Source organism: Myotis lucifugus, unplaced genomic scaffold (assembly GCF_000147115.1).
Source record: "Myotis lucifugus unplaced genomic scaffold, Myoluc2.0 scaffold_334, whole genome shotgun sequence".
Classification (NCBI taxonomy): Eukaryota; Metazoa; Chordata; class Mammalia; order Chiroptera; family Vespertilionidae; genus Myotis; species Myotis lucifugus.
In genome coordinates, this window is record NW_005871382.1 from 38,769 (window position 1) to 59,834 (window position 21,066).

At 48.4% G+C, this 21,066-nt stretch overlaps 1 protein-coding gene across 1 annotated transcript in view; it reads left to right on the forward strand.

The window, feature by feature from the left end:
• Window positions 1–3,482, forward strand: part of MAPRE2 (microtubule associated protein RP/EB family member 2) — a gene marked incomplete at its 5' end in the record, with an annotated part of 32,361 nt that extends 28,879 nt beyond the window's left edge. The window contains one exon of the mRNA XM_023764511.1: window positions 921–3,482. Within this exon, the coding sequence (XP_023620279.1) occupies window positions 921–992 (72 nt within the window). The remainder of the gene's footprint in view (window positions 1–920) is intronic.
• Window positions 3,483–21,066: the final 17,584 nt, after the last annotated feature.

The window sequence follows — 21,066 nt, forward strand, 5'->3', positions numbered from 1 at the left end:
ATTCAAGTCATTAGGCGTTCGTTACACCAGAAAATGCAGTTCCTCGCAGGTTCGCTCTAGTATGAGCGGTAGCAGTGATTCTAACACCAGCAGCTCCTCCCGGGGTGATAGTGTTCTTGGTATGTGTCTCTCATGGGTCTCACACCTTCGTATAGATGTTGTCATGTGAGACGCAGACTCTTCACAGGAGTGAACTTGGGGTTGATGTTGTGATTTACTCATGGATACGAGCTCACACGAAATCCGCGAGTGCTCTATCTAGCGTATAGGTATCCTCTGGAATCTGGGGCTTGAGACATGCGCTCACACACACACACACACACACACGCCAGCTCGCTGCTGCCATCTGGAGTCACACACACACACACACACACACACACACACACGTGCGCGCATGCACACACACACACAAGCCAGTGTGCTGCCATCTGGATTCACCACACACACACACACACACACACACACACGCACACATGCCAGCATGCTGTGCAGGCTGTGAACACCAAGCAGAAGTGACACTTTAAGGTGCCCTCAGGGCTGAAGGTGGATGTAGCAGGTCCTCTCCTCACCTGCTCACTCGAACCCCTGGCCTCTCTGGATTGGAGCCTGTGAGAGCTGGGGCTCCCCTGCAAGCGACAGGCCTGGGGGAGAGGCCAGGGCCGGGCGGCTGGGGCAGGCCTGGTTCCGCTGTCAGTGTCTCTCTTGGGCGGGTCTCCTGATGCTCGTGCCGCTGTTTGTTCACCTTATGAAGCAGGGAGACACCAGCAGGCTCCGGGCGGGCTTCCTTCCAAAGCACAGGGAGGGCCGGGCGGGGCGACCTGCTCTCTGCTGGGGCGGGCGGCAGGCTCCCGAGGGAGGGAGGCACCTGCTGGCCTGGGCCCGTGTCAGCTAACGCCTCCTGCCCCCCCCCCCCCCCCGGGGGGGGCCCCCCCGAAGAGCCCGAAGCGGAGGAGCAGGCGCACGAGCAGCCCCCGCAGCAGGAGGAGTACTGACGCCTGCCGCTGCAGACACTCCGTGTCGCGTGGGGACTCTGCTTCTGGAGAATTGGAACGTGGTGGCCTCAGCGCCACGGAACTGCGGCCACATCGCCGGGCGGCAGCTGCGCTCCGTCCCCTCCTCTGCCGAGACCCAGAGCAGCCGCTGGGCCGCCAGAAGCGCCTGGCGCACGCCCTCCGCTTCGCCACGGCTGCGGGATTGGTTCTGTCTCCTCATTTCTTCCAGAACTCTCCCCCACCACCACCCCTCCCCCTGGTGTGAAGCAATGGTAACTTGATATTGGTATTTATATTGGCATTTCTCACCCGTGTCACTAGATGTCACACACAGTGGTGCTTTGATGTTTGCGAGTCTAACCTCTGACATGAATCTGTAAGATAATAAATGGGACAAAGGGAAAGAGATACTTGATATGAAAGCCATAACGACAGTGACTTGTTTCCTAGGGACAACACGGAGCCCGCGGCTCCCTCTGCTCACGACCCCAAAGGGAAGGGAAGGACGGAACCGAGCCGGGCCGGGCCCTCGCCCAGCAGCCCCCGCGCGTCAGGCAGCCACACTTGTCCTGGTGGTTTTTCCTTGAGCGAACGTCTCTAGAAACAGTCTCACCTTGGCCCGCGAACCGCCTGCCCCGTCCCACCCCACCCCGGTTCTCATGCGTTTTCTTTCTCAGGGTCCCCTTTGGTGGGCAGCTGCCCTCCTGCAGCCGTTGTCAGCTCTGCGCCCCGAGGGCTCCAAGGTCCCCGGGCTCCAGGGTGGGGGGCAGCCCCGAGGGTGGGATGCCACGCACCTGCTGGAGGGAGGACCTTGGGGAATGGGGTGGTTCCAGGAGCGCCATGGCTGAGGTTGACAGGAACCTTCTGGAATAGGAATTCCCCTTCATACTGCGGCCTCCATGCCATTAGCCCTTTGCTAGACCGGGCGGTTCAAAACCGAGGAAACATTGATGAATTAGAAGCATTCCTTTTTTTTTTTTTTAACTAAGATTTGCACATTTTCTTAGTATCTTTCCAAATCTTTGCCTCCTTTTTTTTTCCTTTGAGAGATGGTTTCCCTTCCCGGATCCTTCATAGCACTCGGTTCCTAACTTTAGATTCACCTTCACTTGGTATTTGACTTGGTAGGTGCAACCCAACAGCACACAGTGTGCCCACCCACTTGCCTCTTCACGGAAAAGCTTACAATAAATTTCTCAGCTCTGTGTCATAAAGCGCTGACATTTCCTTATTGATGAGATGCTGCGCTGCCGCTCTGACGCTTCCCGCCGAAAGCAGCCTCTCAGTCACCCCCGCAGCAGCGGGCACGGAGGGAGCTGCGGGAAGGCGGCCGTGTGGTGAGGAGCTGAGCACACTGTGCAGGACTGGACAGACTCCGGGGCGATGGACTCCCTCCTCCTCTCTGCTTGCTCTGCGCTGCGGCAGCTCCGCTCGGGCTGCAGCCTGGCCCTCGGCAGTGACGCCCTCCGCACCTGTTACAGGTGGTGGTGGTGCTATAGCAGCTCATGCCTAACGCCGCCCCCCCCCCCAGCCTGTTGTACACAGGTTCCTTGTTTTAAAATAGCTTTCATAGGGAGGCACTGTGAGTAATTCCATACAGACCACGTCAGGGTTCCTATGGAGCTTCCTGCCAGCCCTGCAGACGCAGCCGGTGCCCACCATGGCTGTGCGACCTGCACCGCGCCATCTCCCCCTCAGCCCCAGCCTGCTCCGCTGTAAACACACTGGCCAGGCAGTTTGCAAAGATAACTTTCCCAGTCACCATACTCCACTCCCCTCCCCAGAGTGGGAGCACACTCCTCACCCGTGTAGGGAAGAGCTATGTCCCTCCTGTCCCCTCACGGAGACCTGGGGACTTGAACAGCTGGTTCCCAGTCCCGTGGCTGCACCCCAGTTCTGTGCAGGCCACCTCTTGTGGGCCAGGCCTGCTCCTTCCTCCCGATGGCCGTACCCGTTCATCCCCTCCCCATCGCCGGGCTGGCTGAGCGGTCACCCTTGGTGTGCGCCCTGCTCCTCCCTCACCCCCGCCGTGGCTGGTCATAGCACTTCCACGACTCGTGTCAGACAGGAAGTGACCGAAGCTGGGGGCCAAGAGCCTGCCTGCTAAGCAGAAAAGCAGAAAAGACAAACACGCTGTTGACCCGAGAGAAGTCAACCCCAGAAGGGAGCCGAGGACCCCTTCCCTGGTGAGTATGGCCATTCTTCCGCCAAGGTTCATATGCATTCAGATCACTTTACCACATAGTACACCGGAAAGCTTTGGTTATATATGAAATGTAAACTGAAAGGAATGTAAACAGATGTACTGTTCATTATAAATAGAGCTAAGTAAGGACATAATAGAGGAAGAGGTCTTATCAGACGTATCACATTCGTTTTACATTGCCCACCGTTGTCGCATGGTAGAATAGCCTTTTGTCGCTGAATATGTGAATAACTTGGACTTGCGGTTATCTTTTTACATATTTAATAAAAAAAAGTATACGTTAACATTGACTCGGATCTATAGATTCTTACGGTTTGGTGCTGAAGGTCTCCTTTTGAGTGAGTATGCGGAGACGAACAGGCTACGTGTGTGGACTCGCATTATAATTACACCGGGAGAGGGGGTCTTTGTTTTTATCGATGGCAAATGTTTTGACTGGAATTACAGGCTAGTATTTGATAACAAAAGTAGCAGCTGTAATACCTTTAAAAACAAAGACCAAAAATAAACACCTGGTCCCTCAGGAAGCTCCAGCCGCCCCCTGGACGGGACAGGCTGGGCAAGTGGGAACGGGGAGGCAGGTGGGGGGGGGGGGCTTGGTGGCAAAGACGGTGACCGGCTGAAGCTCTTGGGTGACGTCTCTGTCCCTCCTCTGGTTAGCTGACTTTAATAAGAACGATTTACAGACATAAATGGAATATAAAACAAAGTTCCCGCAAATGTGCTCAGAGTTTCAATCTGATCCCAATTCACAGCTTATTCCTAGGACTCTCTTCCAATCTGGCATATTCCTTACACCAAGGGTGGGACCTTTGCCCGCCAAGGGCCATTTGGATATTTATAACATGATTTGAGGGCCATACAAAACTATCAACTGCTGTGTACAAAAACCAGCCTGCTGTATCTGGGCAAACCCTTAATTAGCTCACCCCTAATGCCTCAGCAGGGCCAGACCAAATGGCTTCACGGCCCTCAGGCTGGACCCTCCCCACTCGACTTACAGAGGTGACCTCCTTCCAATGGAACTTTTTTTACCAGCTTGAAAGTTTTTCAAGGCAGAGGAGCATGTGAAAAGAAAGGCGTTAGAACTGGCCCAGTGAGCCACCTGCAGAGACCAGGGCAGGTGTGGCAGTCTGTGGGAGGCCTCGCCAATGCCCACCTCACCCTGGAGGTGCCAGCCTGCCCTCACTGCTTCCAGGCACCACCTAGAGGCCAGCTTGTTTCTGTGCTGCTCTGGGCACCCACTTCCCCTTCACTTGCCTTTAGGCCCTTCTTTTAAGAGCAAAGACCTGGGAAAATAACAAGACAAAGATGCTGCTCTCCATCTACACCCGCTGCTGCACAGGGTGCGCTTGTGCCGGGGTCTGAGCGCCTCCCCTGGGCTGTGAAGGCTCAGGCTCAAAGCACACGCTCCCATTTGGTTCCCCAGCCCAGGGTGTGACCACTGATCTCCCCTTAGACGTCCCACACCGTCCGGAATGCCTGCGCTTCACCTCACTGAGGAGGCACACGGGGGGGCTCCAGCAGGCACACCGCGAACGGGTCAAAGTGGTCAGGTCACGTGCTTGCTTCATTTTATTAAATCCGAGATCATCCCTTAAAACAGCATGTGTTCCTACTGAACTATGTAGGCCAAGGCCGGGGGAGGGGATAAAGTAATGCCACTAAATATGGGTTATAAACTGCCAGTTCTCTAAAATGAAACACAGCTTCATTCCTGACCTTCCTTACTCTCCCTCCTGACCGCGGGGACACAGCCGCGGTGCTCGGTGCGGCCGCGCTCACTAGTCAGCAAGCACTGACCGCACGCACTGGCCACCTTCTCGGCGCTGAGGCGGTGCTGCCAGGCGGCCTAGTGGGCGCCGAGCGTCTTCCTGGGTGTCGGCAAGTCCTGTTCTGCAGAACGGGGAGCTCAGATGTCCCAGCGAGTGCACTGGAGGAGCTCTGGCTGTCTTGCCTAACGGAAGGCCAAGCTTAAAATCCACTGAGCACCCTCCGGGGGCACCCGGGGCAGACCCCCTCCCCGACTCCAGCCTGGCCCCGCACCGGGTACAGGTAAGGCTCACACAGAAGGTGCGTTCACTAAGTAAGGCCTTGCCTCCTCCTGTTGAGGTTTGGGGTTGATTGTAACAAACGGGAAGGCCCAGCTGGAACTAATTTGTCAAATGCCTTTTTTTTCTTTCCACTGAAAGAAAATGCTCAATCTTTTAAGAAACCGGCAAGTTTTAATTTTTTTTTAATCCTCATCCGAGGATATGCTTTCGCTGATTTCTAGAGAGAGCAAAACATCGAGATGAGAGAGAAATATCGATTGGTTGCCTCCCGTAAGTGCCCTGACCAAAAATCAAACCCACAACCTGTTGGTGAATGGGATGATGCCCCACCCAGCCATGGCAATAAGTTTAACTTCTTCAACAGGTTCCTTGTGATATTTTGTCAAGACTGGGTGTGAATTAAGTGTTTTTAAAGGGTAAGAAATATTACACAGCAACAGATTACCGGAGCAATGTAGATGACAAGAGGACATTTTATTCTGTTACCTTGTGCGAGCATCATGCAAAGAGAATGTAACTTGAGTCACATTGCTGCAGTAACAACTATGAAATAATATCACACATCACTGTTCACCTTCATAAAATGAGAATGTAAAATGAGAGAATCAGACTATATGATCTTTGAGATCCCTCTGATTCTTAAAAACTCTGATTCCCAACAAATAAGAGACACACACACACACCACACACACACACACACCACACCACACACACACACACACACACACACACACCAAGGGATCGCTCCTCAGCGAGGCGAGGCGTATCTTCCCTCGCTCGAGAGAAAGTGAGGCATTCCTGCGAAACTGGAAGTAGGGAACGAAAAGGAAGTAAGAGTCAGGTTTTCCGTCTCGGCAGCTGATGGAAGGGCCAAGCCCCTGGCAGTTGAGGATTGAGGCTAGTCGGGCTGGACCCCGTGTCAGATCGCAGGTCCTGGAAGTGGGCGGGTGCTGCACTGACTCAGTCCCTGCAGACAGAGCCACAGTGGCGGTCAGTGGTCAGGACAGTGATGCGGCGTTGAGGGTGAGCCCTCTCCAGGAACAGGTGGCTTCCCAACAGTAAACAGCCCACCAAGGAGGTGAATGTGCAACCTGGAGCTGCTCCAGGCAGGACCCGGAGCGAGGGGCTGCTTTTGGGAGGAGTTACAGAAGAGCTCAGGAGATGTGGGGAAAGGTCCCCTCAGAGGCCAGAGCAATGCAGGCCCCTGAGTGCATGACAAAGCCAGTGGGTGAGGGACAACAAAGTGAAAGAAAACAAACAACAAAAAAAAACAGGGACAGCCTCAAGGAGGATTGACTGATCAACAATATCAAAGCCACAGAGAAGACTCAAATGGTAAATTCTCGGAAGTTAGTGGAGTTGACAAGAACTGGGTGACGGTCAGCTTCAAACAAACCTTTTCAGGAGAGTAGTGGGCTCAGAACAGCACATGGAAACTGCTTGGAAACCATCTAAACGCCGAAGGAAGGGAATAAAGATGAGAGAAAAGGGAGCAAACTCCAACAAAGACGTTGGGTGTGGAAGCCAGGACGCTTTTGTACAAGCCCCGACGGGAATACCCAGTGGCCGCCAAGCCACCGAGCATGCTAAACGCAAAGAGAACGCAGTGGGTACAGGACTCACAGACCTGCTCTTCAGACCACCTGCTCGCTATGGCCCATCAAGGTAGAGCCCTAAGCAACCCTGTAATTCCGAGGTCCAAGACATTAGGGCAGCGGTTCTCAGCCTGTGGGCCGCAACCCTTTGGGGGTAGAATGACCCTTTCACAGGGGTCGCCTAAGACCGTCGGAAAACACATATATAATTACATATTGTTTTTGTGATTAATCACTATGCTTTAATGATGTTCAATTTGTAACAATGAAATCGGGGGTCACCACAACATGAGGAACTGTATTAAAGGGTCCCGGCATTAGGAAGGCTGAGAACCACTGCATTAGGGTGATGAGGTGGACCTTAAAGGACCTATTCTGGTCAGATATTACTTTAAAGGAAATATTTAGATTTGAATAGACTTGATTTGCTATGAGGAACAAATAATAAAAATATCCGTTTCATAGATAAAAAAGAATTGCTATGACAACCACAACTCAGCCTCCAGGGGAAATATAAATAGGAACCAGAATGAGAAAACTACAGAGAAATGGACGTTTTCTGATTTGGAAACTATTTCAACTACTATTCTTTAATGTTTTACTCATTTGGCTCTGATATGAGAACATGAACATACTCCTCCATTTCAATAGCTTCTTTGTGTTACACAGTACCATGTGCAGAGGGTCATCTAATGAAAGGACACTGGGAACCAAGACCATCTCATGACTGACCCGTCCCCTCTGATGCTCAGAGGACTGCACCGGAAGTTCAGCATGGACGAGCGTTCAATGCGTGATAGCGCGGGCCGAGCGGCAAAAGCGGGGAGCGGGATGTGGGACCCACACATCTTCAGCCGCCAGATTGTAAAGCCTCGAGCCAACCTCAAAGGACCAAGTTTCCTACCACTTCTCCAGCATTTTCCTTCAACCGTGACAGTCCCTGAGACCTGCCATGAGGTTTGCTATGTATTTGGTGAGGGAAGGTCGAGTAGAGCAAGGTCAGACATCCATCCCCAGCTTCCCTTGGGATAACCTATCACTTTCCAGAACTTTCTGGAAACCAGAACGATCAGATATGCAAGCCCAGGGACCCCCAGGATTCAGGGTTAGGGTATGCAGGGATTTGATCCCTCCCACAGAGCATTTGCCCTGACACATTTTCACTGCAATGTAAGGAAGCCGGTTACCTATCGCTCCTGATTAGCGAGGCTGCAGTCTGCTGCCTGCCCCTGTCTCCTCACTCCCTCAGCTAGTGTCCTCGGATACCTCCCGGAGCCCCAGGCACAGTCTTGCCCCCCTACTCTGGTTGCTCCTTCATCGAGCCTGGCGCCCACTTGTGCTGTGGCCTGGGTGCTGCTGTCATGCAATCTCTGTGCCCTGCAGCCCTGGCCGGCCAGCCGGCCCTTCCCCTGAACCCTCTCCTGCCCCAGAAACCCCCATCGGAGGCAACTCCCGGCCACTTGCCCATCAGGTGGAGTGGTTCGGACACAGATGTCCTCCGACAGCCCGATTCCTCCCACGTCACCCAAGTTCAACACCTTCCCCAAGAGAAGGAGAGCTGTCAGTGACGCGCTGCGCCTGACAAGACAGGCACATAGAGGGGAGTCCTTCTGACGCTGCCATTGAACTAGAGGCTTATCACCCCCTGTATCAACGAAGCTCATTGAAATGTCAGTCATACCCTGGTAAGTTAATTATGAATCAGAACAGTCATGTCACCAGATTCTGAGTACCTTTTGCTAGATTGTCCATAAGTAAACTTTCAGAACAATTTGTAATCATTAGCAGGTATAAATGTCGAAACATAAGTCACCCATTTAAATTCAAGTCCCTTCAGGCAAAGGAAACTACGGAGAAAATACACACATGGCACTACATCAAAATAAAACGCTGCACAGCAAAAGACACCGTCAACAAAACGAACAGGGAGCCCACTGTATGGGAGAACATATTTGGCAACGATACATCTGATAAAGAGTTAATACCCACAATATATAAGGAATCATACAACTTAACAAAAGAAAGACTAACAATCCAATTAAATTCAAGTTCCTTCATCCAGGAATTGTCTATATACAAACCCAAGTCTTTCTAGAGGATCCTCACGTATGGGAAGGGCATCCTGAAATAACGTTTGCCGCCCCAGCTCTGAAGGCCAGAAGCCAAAAGCTGGACGGTTACTGACTGTGCAGCAGATACACTGGCTTCAAGGACTCACACCTCCACTGCGGCTGAGCCCCTGCCCCAGGCGCCTGGAGAAGCCACTCCAGATCTGCATATAAACAGCCTGGGTGCCTGGGCAACATGTCACGTGGGGGGAGGCTGCCCCCCACCCCCACCCCCCAGAGCAAGAAGGGAAGACACATAGGAGCAAAGCTTCATAAAAAACTATCCTTCTCTGGGATTTTCTTCTGATTTCCCCTAGAGAAACCATGCAAACACCTACTAGAAAGCGCCTGGTCCCCACAATAACTCCCGGAAGTCTAGCACGCTTCCATCTTGGCCACACGAGAGAACTTGCGCTAAATACTGCCTTTCGAGAACACCGGGCTCCTCACTGCTGAGCATCCTGCCTGGCTATGCATTTGCTTCCACCTCAGGTCTCCTGCCAAACAGGGAACCAGGTGCAAGCCCGTAACAGCGCTGAGAAAAGACGTGGGAAGTTCTGACCTCGCCTTTCACCTCCCACGCTGCTCCCTGTTCCTGCCAATGCCCTGGCCCAACAGCGGTTCGTGTTCTCTCTCTCTCTCTCTCTCTCTCTCTGTCTCCCTCCCTCCCCCCAAACAGGGCCTGTCTCAAACAGGATTTCACGAATCCCAGGGTCTTTCCCCAAAGAATCTAAGGAGAAGTTGGAAATGGTGCGACACAGTGAGTTTCACAGCTGAGTTTCAGACCCCGGCCAGTCTGAACCAACGCTCCTAACCCCCCTCCAGCGCCTTCTGGTTTACCTTTCAAATTGAAGCTCACATATGTAACTGTGATGCAAGGTCTGGAAAAGCAAGGAACACAAGGCAGGATGGGGAGGTGGGAACAGACATTTACCAAAGAAAAGTTGTTATATTTCCACAATAATAAGGTGTGGGGACAACAACAGAAATACTTTACTGTCTTCTTAGAAAATGATAGAGCTCTCGGCCAAATACACCAAATCCCCGTCTGCAGCGGTGGTGTCACTAACAAGACGACTGATGTGTTGTTATAGTCGTACAGTTATTATTTTAGAGGTGCCAGCTAACACGGGTTGTTCGGGCTTTTTTTTTTAATATATTTTATTGATTTTTTTTTAATATATTTTATTGATTTTTTACAGAGAGGAAGGGAGAGAGCTAGAGAGTTAGAAACATCGATGAGCAAGAAACATCGATCAGCTGCCTCCTGCACATCTCCCACTGGGGATGTGCCCGCAACCCAGGTACATGCCCTTGACCGGAATCAAACCTGGGACCTTTCAGTCCACAGGCCGACGCTCTATCCACTGAGCCAAACCGGTTTCGGCTATTTTATTGATTTTTTACAGAGAGGAAGGGAGAGGGATAGAGAGTTGGGAACATCAATGAGAGAGAAACATCGATCAGCTGCCTCTTGCACACTCCCCACTGGATATGTGCCCGCAACCAAGGTACATGGCCTTGACCAGAATCGAACCCGGGACCCTTGAGTCCACAGGCCGACGCTCAATCCACTGAGCCAAACCAGCCAGGGCTGTTTGGGCTTTTTTAAATCAGATGCCCAGCATTCCTAATTAACACATGATAGAAAAGTTACATTTCAAAGAAAATGTCAATGCCCGACCAATAAGTGATGGGAAATGTTCCCCCCACAGAATGCGGAGTCTTCACACCAGGGCCGCGTCCACGTGTAATTCTCAGCAGTTCCCTGGCCCTTAGTGGGCCGGATGTGAACATGACTCCACGCTGCTCATTTCATAACCGGGCTCCAGGCAGTCAGCCCTGAAGCCTGAATCTCCTGTGCAGACCAAAGCCTCTAGGAGTGAGAAGGGGCCATGGACGTCATTACACCAACTGCTCCTTCGTTGCCTGAGTCTCTGTCAGATCCCCGCCGTGTATTTATTCACCGGGCTGCGTGCCACACTCTGCCTGCCCCACCTGGCCCCGCTGACTGAGAGCCACATCCCGGGGGAGGCCACCATTCCACCTTTGGACGGCTCTGTCTCATGATTGGCTGTAACTATCGGGGGAAACAGATCCGTGATTCACCTGAGGACATGGGTGCATGTTTATGTTCCTCTGTAACGCAAGTCCACAAAAAAGTCAGTACCTGAGATCACCGGAAGAGGATGCAGACAAAATTGTGACACAGGTTCAGCCTAGTTGAAGCATATCAGGTCACCAGGCTGGTGAACAAAATGGTACCGAAACCCTTTAATAAGCTCGCATCCCACACCATGTTACACAGTGTTTTTAACGCGAATAAATTCACCACCAACCGGAAAGAATTGTCAGCTTGTTGGTTCAGTACTGACGGGCAAATGCAGCATTTTGGTCGCAGGACCAGGCTTCACTGTATCCCAGAGTCACTGGACACAGTGACCTAGGAAGGTCTATGCGGCGTGGAGCTAGTACAGTCACCTCAACGTTGGTGACATATCCAGGTGGTTGGTGCAATGCTCTACAATAGCACAATTGAGAACTAGGTTTCTAGAGAGAAAATGCAGACGTTGTAAACTTGGAATGCAGAGTGTTAAAAAGTGGCGTCTCCCATATTACAGCCTGCCCAGGCAATGAACCCACACTCATTCTCGTCAAAAAAGAGCATTGCAGAGGCTCACTTCCTCGGTTCTTAAATGAATACTTTTTGAAACTTTAATATTTTTCTTTGTTTTACAGTGTCCTTCTCTGGGACAGAAGGTTTTCCCTCAAATAGTAAAACAGTTTAAGCATTTGTAATCTAAGTAAATAGCCTAAATATATCTTCTCTCCATGTACATTCTCAAGAGTACAACTTGGATTCTCTGAGTTTAATGAGGACGAGAGTTCGAATGTTTCCCATTAAAAAGAGAAAAGAGTAAGGCAGAAATTCAGTGTGCTCAAGTAAAGTACAGCCATCCTCACATCTGTAGTATATTAGAGGAGACACAAGACAAAACATTGACTCTTGAGGTTAAATCTAAATTTCCTGCTGCAGTTCTGAAAGAGTTGAGAATTTAGATCAAAAAAAGCAACAAAGAAAATGAGACCAAAAATGTCTTAAAGCAACTTTCAAAGGCTATTCAATGCCAACACTTAGTTATTTCTTTGAGACACCAATACGGTCAGCGATCACCCAATACCCACAAACAAAAGCCAGTGGAAACTCTGCGCCACCTCAAGTCCTTCTCCAAGTTGGGGCTGATGCGCCGGGGATCTGTGTGTCACGGAGGTGCCATGCCACCACCCCTGATTCCTCGGCCCGCGTGTGGGATACTGTTGACTCCCCACATCTTCCTCTCTAGTGTATTCTCACATCACACTTGAATTTCCAAGAGGTCATTTCAGTCTCCTTTGGAAACTACTGCCCTTTAATGTCTTACAGCAAAAAGAAAACCCAAATTCCTCAGGTCAAAAGGTCAGCAAAGCAAGACAAATTATCTCAGCAAAATCCAAAGAGCCATGAGGAAGCCAGAGATGCAGGGTTCTGAAAACTCCATTTTTAAGTCTGCCTTTCACGTCTGCGACTTCTCCTTTATCAAGCTACTGAGTAAAGCAACGGTTTAAGAAAGTAATGTTGACCAACTAGTTTTGATGGCTCCGTGCCGCTTCTCTAACATGCAACTGATCAGAAGCACACACACACATGTAGATGAAGAATTTGTTATTTTGAACTCAGAATGCAATAACCTCTCATCCAAACCTATGATAAAATGAGGTCCATATCTCTAAACCTTGCATATTACAAAATTTTTTTAACCACAAAGATTGTGATGGAATCAAGAAACTCAAATTAGCAGTAATTTATTATGAAGTCATTTTAGACAAATCTTATATCAATTTATGCCTCGGTTTCAGCATCTAAGAAATATGGGCCGTATGGTTGATCTTCCAGACCTTTTACCAATTTTTCTTCCTTGTCTTGTCTTTTTTTTTGTTTGTTTTATTGCTTAAAGTATTACAAAGAGTATTATATATGTCTCCTTTTTTTTCTCCCCTTGACCTTCCCCTATCCTCCCATACCCCCCAGTGTCTTGTGTCCATTGGTTATGCTTATATGCATGCATACAAGTCCTTCGGTTGATCTCTTACCCCCCCCCCAATCCCCTCCACAACCCTCCCCGGCCTTCCCGCTGTAGTTTGATAGTCTGTTCGATGTTGCTCTGCCTCTGTATCTATTTTTGTTCATCAGTTTATAATGGTCTTAATTATGCATAAATGAATGAGATCATGTGGTATTTTTCCTTCATTGACTGGCTTATTTCACTTAGCATAATGCTCTCCAGTTCCATCCATGCTGTTGCAAATGGTAAGAATTCCTTCTTTTTTACAGCAGCAGAGTATTCCATCGTGTAGATGTACCACAGTTTTCTAATCCATTCATCTGCTGATGGGCACTTAGGCTGTTTCCAGATCTTAGCTATGGTGAATTGTGCTGCTATGAACATAGGGGTGCATATATCCTTTCTGATTGGTGTTTCTGGTTTCTTGGGATATATTCCTAGAAGTGGGATCATTGGGTCAAATGGGAGTTCCATTTTTAGTTTTTTGAGGAAACTCCATACTGTCTTCCATAGTGGCTGCACCAGTCTGCATTCCCACCAGCAGTGCACGAGTGTTCCTTTTTCTCCACATCCTCGCCAGCACTTGTTTGTTGATTTGTTGATGATAGCCAGTCTGACAGGTGTGAGATGGTACCTCATTGTTGTTTTGATTTGCATTTCTCGGATGATTAGTGACTTTGAGCATGTTTTCATATGTCTCTTGGCTTTCTGAATGTCCTCTTTTGAAAAGTGTCTATTTAGGTCCTTTGCCCATTTTTTGATTGGATTGTTTATCTTCCTTTTGTTAAGTTGTATGAGTTCCCTATAAATGTTGGAGATTAATTCCTTGTCTTGTCTTAACAGATCATGAACCCTCTGCCACAGCCAAACTACTCCTGTTGCTCTTTGTTCCGCATCACTGGTTACTGCTTCTCCGTCTCTTCCTCTTGTTTCTCCCCTTAATGTTGGAAGGTCCCAGAGCTCAGTCCTGGATTCTCTCTCTTTCCTATTGTCAGTCACAACCCTGGAGAGCTCATCCGAGATATTCCAGTGACTCTCGAATTGTATTTTTATCTCAAGCCCTTCTGAACTCCAGAATTATATACACAACTGCCTATTTTATATTTCCATTTGGACGTCTAATAAACATTTCAAACTTTTCACACATATATGTCCCAAATTGAACTCCTGATTTTCCCTAACCTGTCCCACAAACACACTGCCCCCACAAGCCTTCCTGTGTCTCAGCTAATGACAACTCCATCCTTCCAGCTGCTCAGGACAAGCCTCAGTGTCACACTGACTCCCACCAGATTATCCGATTGGCTACAAGAAAGCCATTAAGAAAACTGTATAGAATCCAGTCCATTCCCTCCGCACTGTCACAGCTACTACCCTGGTCCAGGCTCCATTATTTCCTACCTGGGTTTCCCGATGGCCTCCTAAAGGGTCTGTCTGCTTCTAACCCGGCCTCCGAGAGAGCCAAGGAGGCCCTCTGTAAACACTAGTCCTATCATTACACCCCTCCGCTTCAGCTCTACAAGGACCACCCGGTCCCCTCATTAGAACAAAAGTCCCAACACTGGGGGTGTTCCTGCTTCTCTTCCTTGCTCACCTGCTTCAACGATGGCCACCTGGCAGTTCCTCAAATATCTCAGCACTTTCCTCCCTGAGGCCCTTTGCACTGGCGCTTCTCACTTTCTAGAATGTTCTTCCTCAGAGAGCCACAGGGTTCCTCACATCCTTCAAGTCTTTGCTCAGCTGTTCCGTGCTGAACGAGGCTGCTCTGAATACCTGTGTGCAATTGCAACCACCCTCCCTCTTATGTTCCCAGTGGTCCTTCCCCTACCACACACTTGCTCCTTCTCTAAAGTACTAATCACTTTATAATATTTACTTCTTCATTTTCTGTTTCCTACGACCACACACACACACACCAAAATGTAAGCTCCACGAGGGCAGGCTTTTTTATGTTTTGCTCACTGAGATGTTCCAAGTGTCTAGATTCTAGAATGTAGGCCCGCAGTCCACCACTCTCTGAAGTTTTCCTACTCTCTGAAGTTTTATGTCATGTTTCCCTTTTCAGACTAATGCTGCCCAACCTCTCTACTAATAAATACCGTTTTTCCTCCCTTCAAACTCCAACGTAAACCTCCTCCTCTGCAGTCCTTTCTGCATTAGCTCTGCTCTCACCATGGATTTCTATGCACTTAGCCAACAACAAAAAATGGGCGTTAGTGTCTTTGTTTGCAGATTCTGTAAGTCTTAAGTCGTGCATGCATACAGCTAACTCCCAGTTCTGTATCTTATGATAAATGTGGTTTTTTAACTAGTGATCTGGTGCCTTTTAAAGCATGACAATACCATTTAAATCACGGGCACATTGTACAATTCAGTTACTTCTCTCTACAGATTATAAAACAAAATCAGTACAAAATGTCGAGGACATTGCCAGACTTAGAACCACAGCCACTGGACGTATGAACGAGGTGATCAGAGAGCTCCCTGCTCACACACACGGTAAATACTGAGGAGGTCACATGCCTTCTTTGGTGAGAAACCCAAACCCGTCGTGTCTCCCAAGAGCCTCGGAATGTAACCTCTCAGGAATAGGGTCTTTCCCAGGGTAATCCGGTTAAAACACAGTCATCAGGGTGGGCCGTAGCCCAGTGTAAATGGTGTCCCTCCCTATAAAGGGGAAATTCTGACACAGGGAGGGAAGATGTGAAAACACCCAGAGAGCCTGGCTGCTGTGGCTCTTTTGGTTGGGCGTCGTCCCGTGTAACAAAGGGTCGCTGGTTTGATTCAGTCAGGGCACATGCCCGGGTTGCGGGCTCGATCCCCAGTGTGGGGCGTGCAGGAGGCAGCTGGTCGATGTTTCTCTTTCTCTCTCTCTCTCTCTCTCTCTCTCTCTCTCTCTCTCTCCTCTCTCTCCATTCCTCTCTCTCTAAAATCAATAAAAAATATTTCAAATTAAAAACCACACACACAGGGAAAACAGCACATGAAGAGACAGCATTGGAACGATGGATCTGTGAGCCAAGGAACCCCTGAGGCCACCAGAGCTAGGAGAGGCCTGAACAACTCCTCCCTCAGCGCCTTCAGAAAGAGCGGGATCCGGCCAACGCTTTGGTTCCGACCTCCGGCCTGCAGAGCTGTGAGACAATAAACTGCTGTTTGCAGCCGCCCCGCTTGTGGTATATATTGTTACAGCAGCCCTCCACACCCATTGTTGGAGTGCGGTAGACTGAGCTGAGACCTGTTAGACAGCCACACCTTCTAATTATTCAGGTTGCAACATACACGGTGAAAGGAAGTTTTACAATTGATTGTCTTGATTCCAGAGTGACTTTGTAATTACTACTTCACAATCATTTCACTGCTGAAATACCAATAGCATCAAATCCGCATCTGGGGCTGCAACAGCCGACTTTGCCTCGCCCGTGCACAGCGCCCGCAAGCGTTCTCTGTTTCCCAAGTAATCACACTCAGTTTGATTTATGAAATGGAAATAAAGAAATTTACATAAATGGTAACCCCAGTAGGAGGAGGGAAGTACACATTGCCAGGAATGAGCCAGGCATCAAAAGGCAAAGGCCAAACTAGGGAGTTTTCTATGTGTTTTATTCATTTTGCTTCATTCTCAAAGACTCATCCCTGCCTGTTCTCTCCCCCGTTTCCAGTGAGACTATTTGCCTGCCTCTAACCAAAACGTTGGTTTGGCAGGAAATGAGGAGGAGGTTCCTTCTGAATGCAGACTGTTCCCCTCGGTTAACTCTTGGGTCAGAGCTATGTTTACAGCAGTATCGTTTCTAGGACATATCACAGGGTTACAAACGGCTTCCACTGGCCTGCCCGCAATTGCTCCTCACATCAGCCCCAGGAGGTGCACAGATTAACCCCAAAGCAAGCTAAATAGAGGAAATAATCAAGATCAGAGCTGAAATTAATGAAATAAAAAATGGAATAATAATAAAGAAAAGTCAATGAAACCAAAAACTGGTTCTTTGAGAAGATCAATAAAATGGATAGCTCTCTAGCCAGGCTAATCAGAAAAAAAAAGAGAGGAATAGAATTACCAATATCAGTAATGAGAGAGAGGACATTGCTACAGAGTCTGCAAATATCCTATATAATAAAAGCCTAATATGCTATTGTGTCCGGTCATCTGGTCGTCTGTTCAACCAATCAAAGTGTAATATGCTAATGATATGCTAAGGCCACTCAACCGCTCACTATGAAGTGCACTGACCACCAGGGGGCAGATGCTCTGACCAGTAGATTAGCTTGATGCTGGGGTCCGGTCGATTGGGACTGAGCAAGATGGGTCAAACATGCCCTGGAGCCCTCCCATGATCCCTCCCAGCTGCCCAACCTCCCGCATCCCTCCCGGGCCCCGATTGTGCCACCAGTGGGGTCTCTCGGCCTGGCCCGTGCCCTCTTGCAATCCAGGACCCCTGGGGGGATGTCGGAGAACCAGTTTTGGCCCAATCCCGCAGGCCAGGCCAAAGGACCCCACTGGTGCACAAATTCGCGTACCGGGCCTCTAGTTTATAAGATAATTAAGGAATATTGTGAACAGCTTTGTGCCAATAAATTTGACAACTTAGGTGAAACAGACATACTGCTTGGAAAACACAAACTATCAAAGCTCACTCAAAAAAATATAGATAACCTGAATAGCCCTAAAACTACTAAAGAAATTGCATCTGCAGTTTAAAACCACTGGAAAACAACAAGAAACCTCCAAGCTCAGATGGCTGCACTGCTGAATCCTAGCAAGCATTTAAGGAAGAAATAATGTGCAGTTCTATGCAAACTCTTCCAGAAAACTGAAGAGGAAGGAATACTTTCCAAGTCATTACATGAGACCACCATTGTCCTGATTCAAAAACCAGATGGAGACAATGAAAGGGAAAAAAAACACAGAATGAATATCTCTCATGAACAGAGATGGAAAAATTCTTTCTAGGAATTTTAGCAAATTAAATCCAACAATATATTAAGTGGATAAAACATCATGACTAAGTGGGAACTATCCCAGACCGCTAGGTTGGGTTAATATAGTTAAAAAGCAACCAATGTAATGCACCATATTAGCAAACTAAAAAATAAAAACCATATGATCGTCTCAATAGACACAGAAACAGCATTTGACAAAATCTAACGTTGATTCCTGATAAAAACTCTCAGTAAACTAAGAATAGAAGGGGGATTTCTCATCCCAGTAAAGGGCATCTATAACAACTACAGCTAGCCTTATCCTTAAGGGTAACAGACTGAACACCTTCCCTGAACATCAAGAACAAGGCAAGGGTGTCCACTCTCACCATTTCTATTCAACATCATGCCCGAGATTCTGGCCAGTCCATTAAGGCAAGAAAAGGAGTAAAAGTCGTCGGGATTTAAAAGCAACAAGTAAAACTGTCTTTATTTGCATATGACATAATTGTCTATGTAGACAATCCTACAAAATAGTTTTAAAGTTACTAGAACTGATAAGTGAATTTAACAAGTTTTCAGGACACAAGCAATATACAAAATCAATTGTATTTCTAGATACCTAAGACCTAGTGATGAATAATGGGAAATTGAAATAAAATGTCATTTACAATAGCATCAGAAAATATGGTAAGTCTGAGAAAAGATGTACAACAATGTACAACGAAACTAAAAAGCATTGTTGAAAAAAATTGAAGACCACTTAAATAATTGGAGATCACTGTTTATGAGTCAAAAGACTCAATACTTTAAGATAGCTGTTCTCCCCAAATTGATCTATAGATTCGGCATAATTCCTATCAAAATCCCAGGTGGCTTGTTGTAGACAAAAACAAGCTGATTCTAAAATTCATATGGAACTGCAAAGGACCTGGAATAACAAAAGAAAAACAGTTTTTAAAAGATCAAAGTTAAAAGACTGACACTACCTGAGTTCAAGGTGCGTTGTGAAGCCACAGCAACCCAGACAGTGTGGCATTGTCATGAGGATAGACAGATGCATCCATAGAAATGACTGAGGCGTTTATAAACAGACCCACACACATGCACAACTGATTTCAACAAAGATGCAAAGGCAATTCGGTGGAGAAAGGATAATCTTTTTAACAATCGATGCTGGAACGCACGGCAGGGACGGAAAGGCCTGGGGCTGCCCGGGTGAAAGAGGGCCCCAGGCCACCTGGGAGGCCCTTTCCGCTCCTAAGCCGTCTGCTCACAGGGGGGCGCTGCCTATGAACAGGACGCATTTGGAGAACCTGCCCAGGAACCTCCCACTGTACCTCGAGGCTTCTCCAGGCCAGACCGCTCTGCGAGCTCATCATCCGACTGCCCAGGTGCCCACAGGCATCAAACGGAGCTCATCACCATGCCCACCCCACCCCACCCCCGGGTTCCCCCTGCACTTCCTGACTCCTCACAGCTGGCCGTGCAGCACCACGCCTTGTCCCAGACACGTCGCCCAGTCATCCCCGACGTGCCTTCGTGTCCCGTCAGTTCCACTCTTTATCATCACTCAACACTCTCCTCTTCCAAGAAACCCTCCCTGGCCCTGAAGAGTTGGAATGCCCCTCCCCCATCTTCCCCTGGCACCTCCGCCAGGCCTGCCAGATTCACGCTGCCCGCTAGACCTTACCTAACCTCAGATCCTGGGCTGCGTCTTACTACACTGCCCAGACGACGTGGTTGTTCAACACGTTTGTGGGAGAAATGAATGAACAAACTACCTAAATGCACCCACAGTCACTGTAGACCGTGCCCTTCTCCCCGCACTTCCTATCCCTTCCCCTCTGTTGTTCTTTCTCCATAGCACTGATTACCTCCAACATGCTCTGTATGTATGTATGTATGTATTGATTGATTGGTCTTCAACAAGCACCACCACCACCAAATGTCAGCTCCATGACCAGACAAGCTTTGACTGTTGGTTCACCCCTGGATCTCGAGTGGAAGGGACAGCACTTAACATTCACTAGATGCTTCATAAATACCAACCAATGACCAGTCTCCGCCATCAGCTGTTTGCATGGCCATGGCGGGGTCTGGGCAGTAACCCTCCTGGGTTCCCTGGCAATTGCCTCCCTGGGGTGCCACCCTGTCCCCACCGGACACCGTGCCGCATTCGCCTGGACCACGGCTTATCTGAGGGCAGCTGCTGCCGCCGCAGAACCAGCTGCCAGAGGAAACACATCCGTGCCAACATCTGGGAAACTCACTCAGAGAGGCTCCACCCTCCTGTGCCAAGAAAAGGAGCCCTTTGCTAAGTGGCCGCGATTACAAAACATTACTTTCAAAATGCATTTAACAAGGAGCAGGCTGGTGCTTAAAAATGCAAGTGCTTGTGAAAACTTCACATTTAAAAAACTTAGTTTCTGGAAATGCTAAGTCGGTATTATTTTTCTAAGTTGGTGGTAGAGAAAATTATGTTTATTTTTATAATAACAAAATGAAGGTTGGGGGGATTATGTTGTTACCTTTATAATAACAAAACCAAGGTTAGACCGAAAAATTACGTTGTTACTTTTTAAAAAAAATTTAGATGGAGTTTTTGAAAGGTGACCCAAGTGATTTATTCACGATTGCCTGTGGAAGAATGCTAAGGAGTCCACGCACTCACCATCCGGCAGGCACGTTAGGTGTGTCGTGCTGTTTAATTCTCATGCCTCTGGGGTGTAGATATGAGGAGGCCCCTTCAGAGTAGAAGGAACTCCAGATTCGGAGAAATTAAGTATTTGCTGTAACATTTTATTTCTTAACAAAAAGCAAGATCTGAAACTGATATGGCAAAATGATCAGATTTGACAACATTAAATGGTGGGTGAATGTTATTGTGTATACCTCTTTGTGAGCTTGAGAAACTTCATAATTTAGAAAATAAATCAAATGATGGCAATAATTTGACTACATTACAGTGCTAATTAAGATCAGAGCCCAGATTTAAATTCACATCTGTTTGACACAGAAGCCCATGTTTCTCCCATAATACTGTGCTGCCTCTTCACAGTGGAAACTGTTACATTTGCTTGAACTT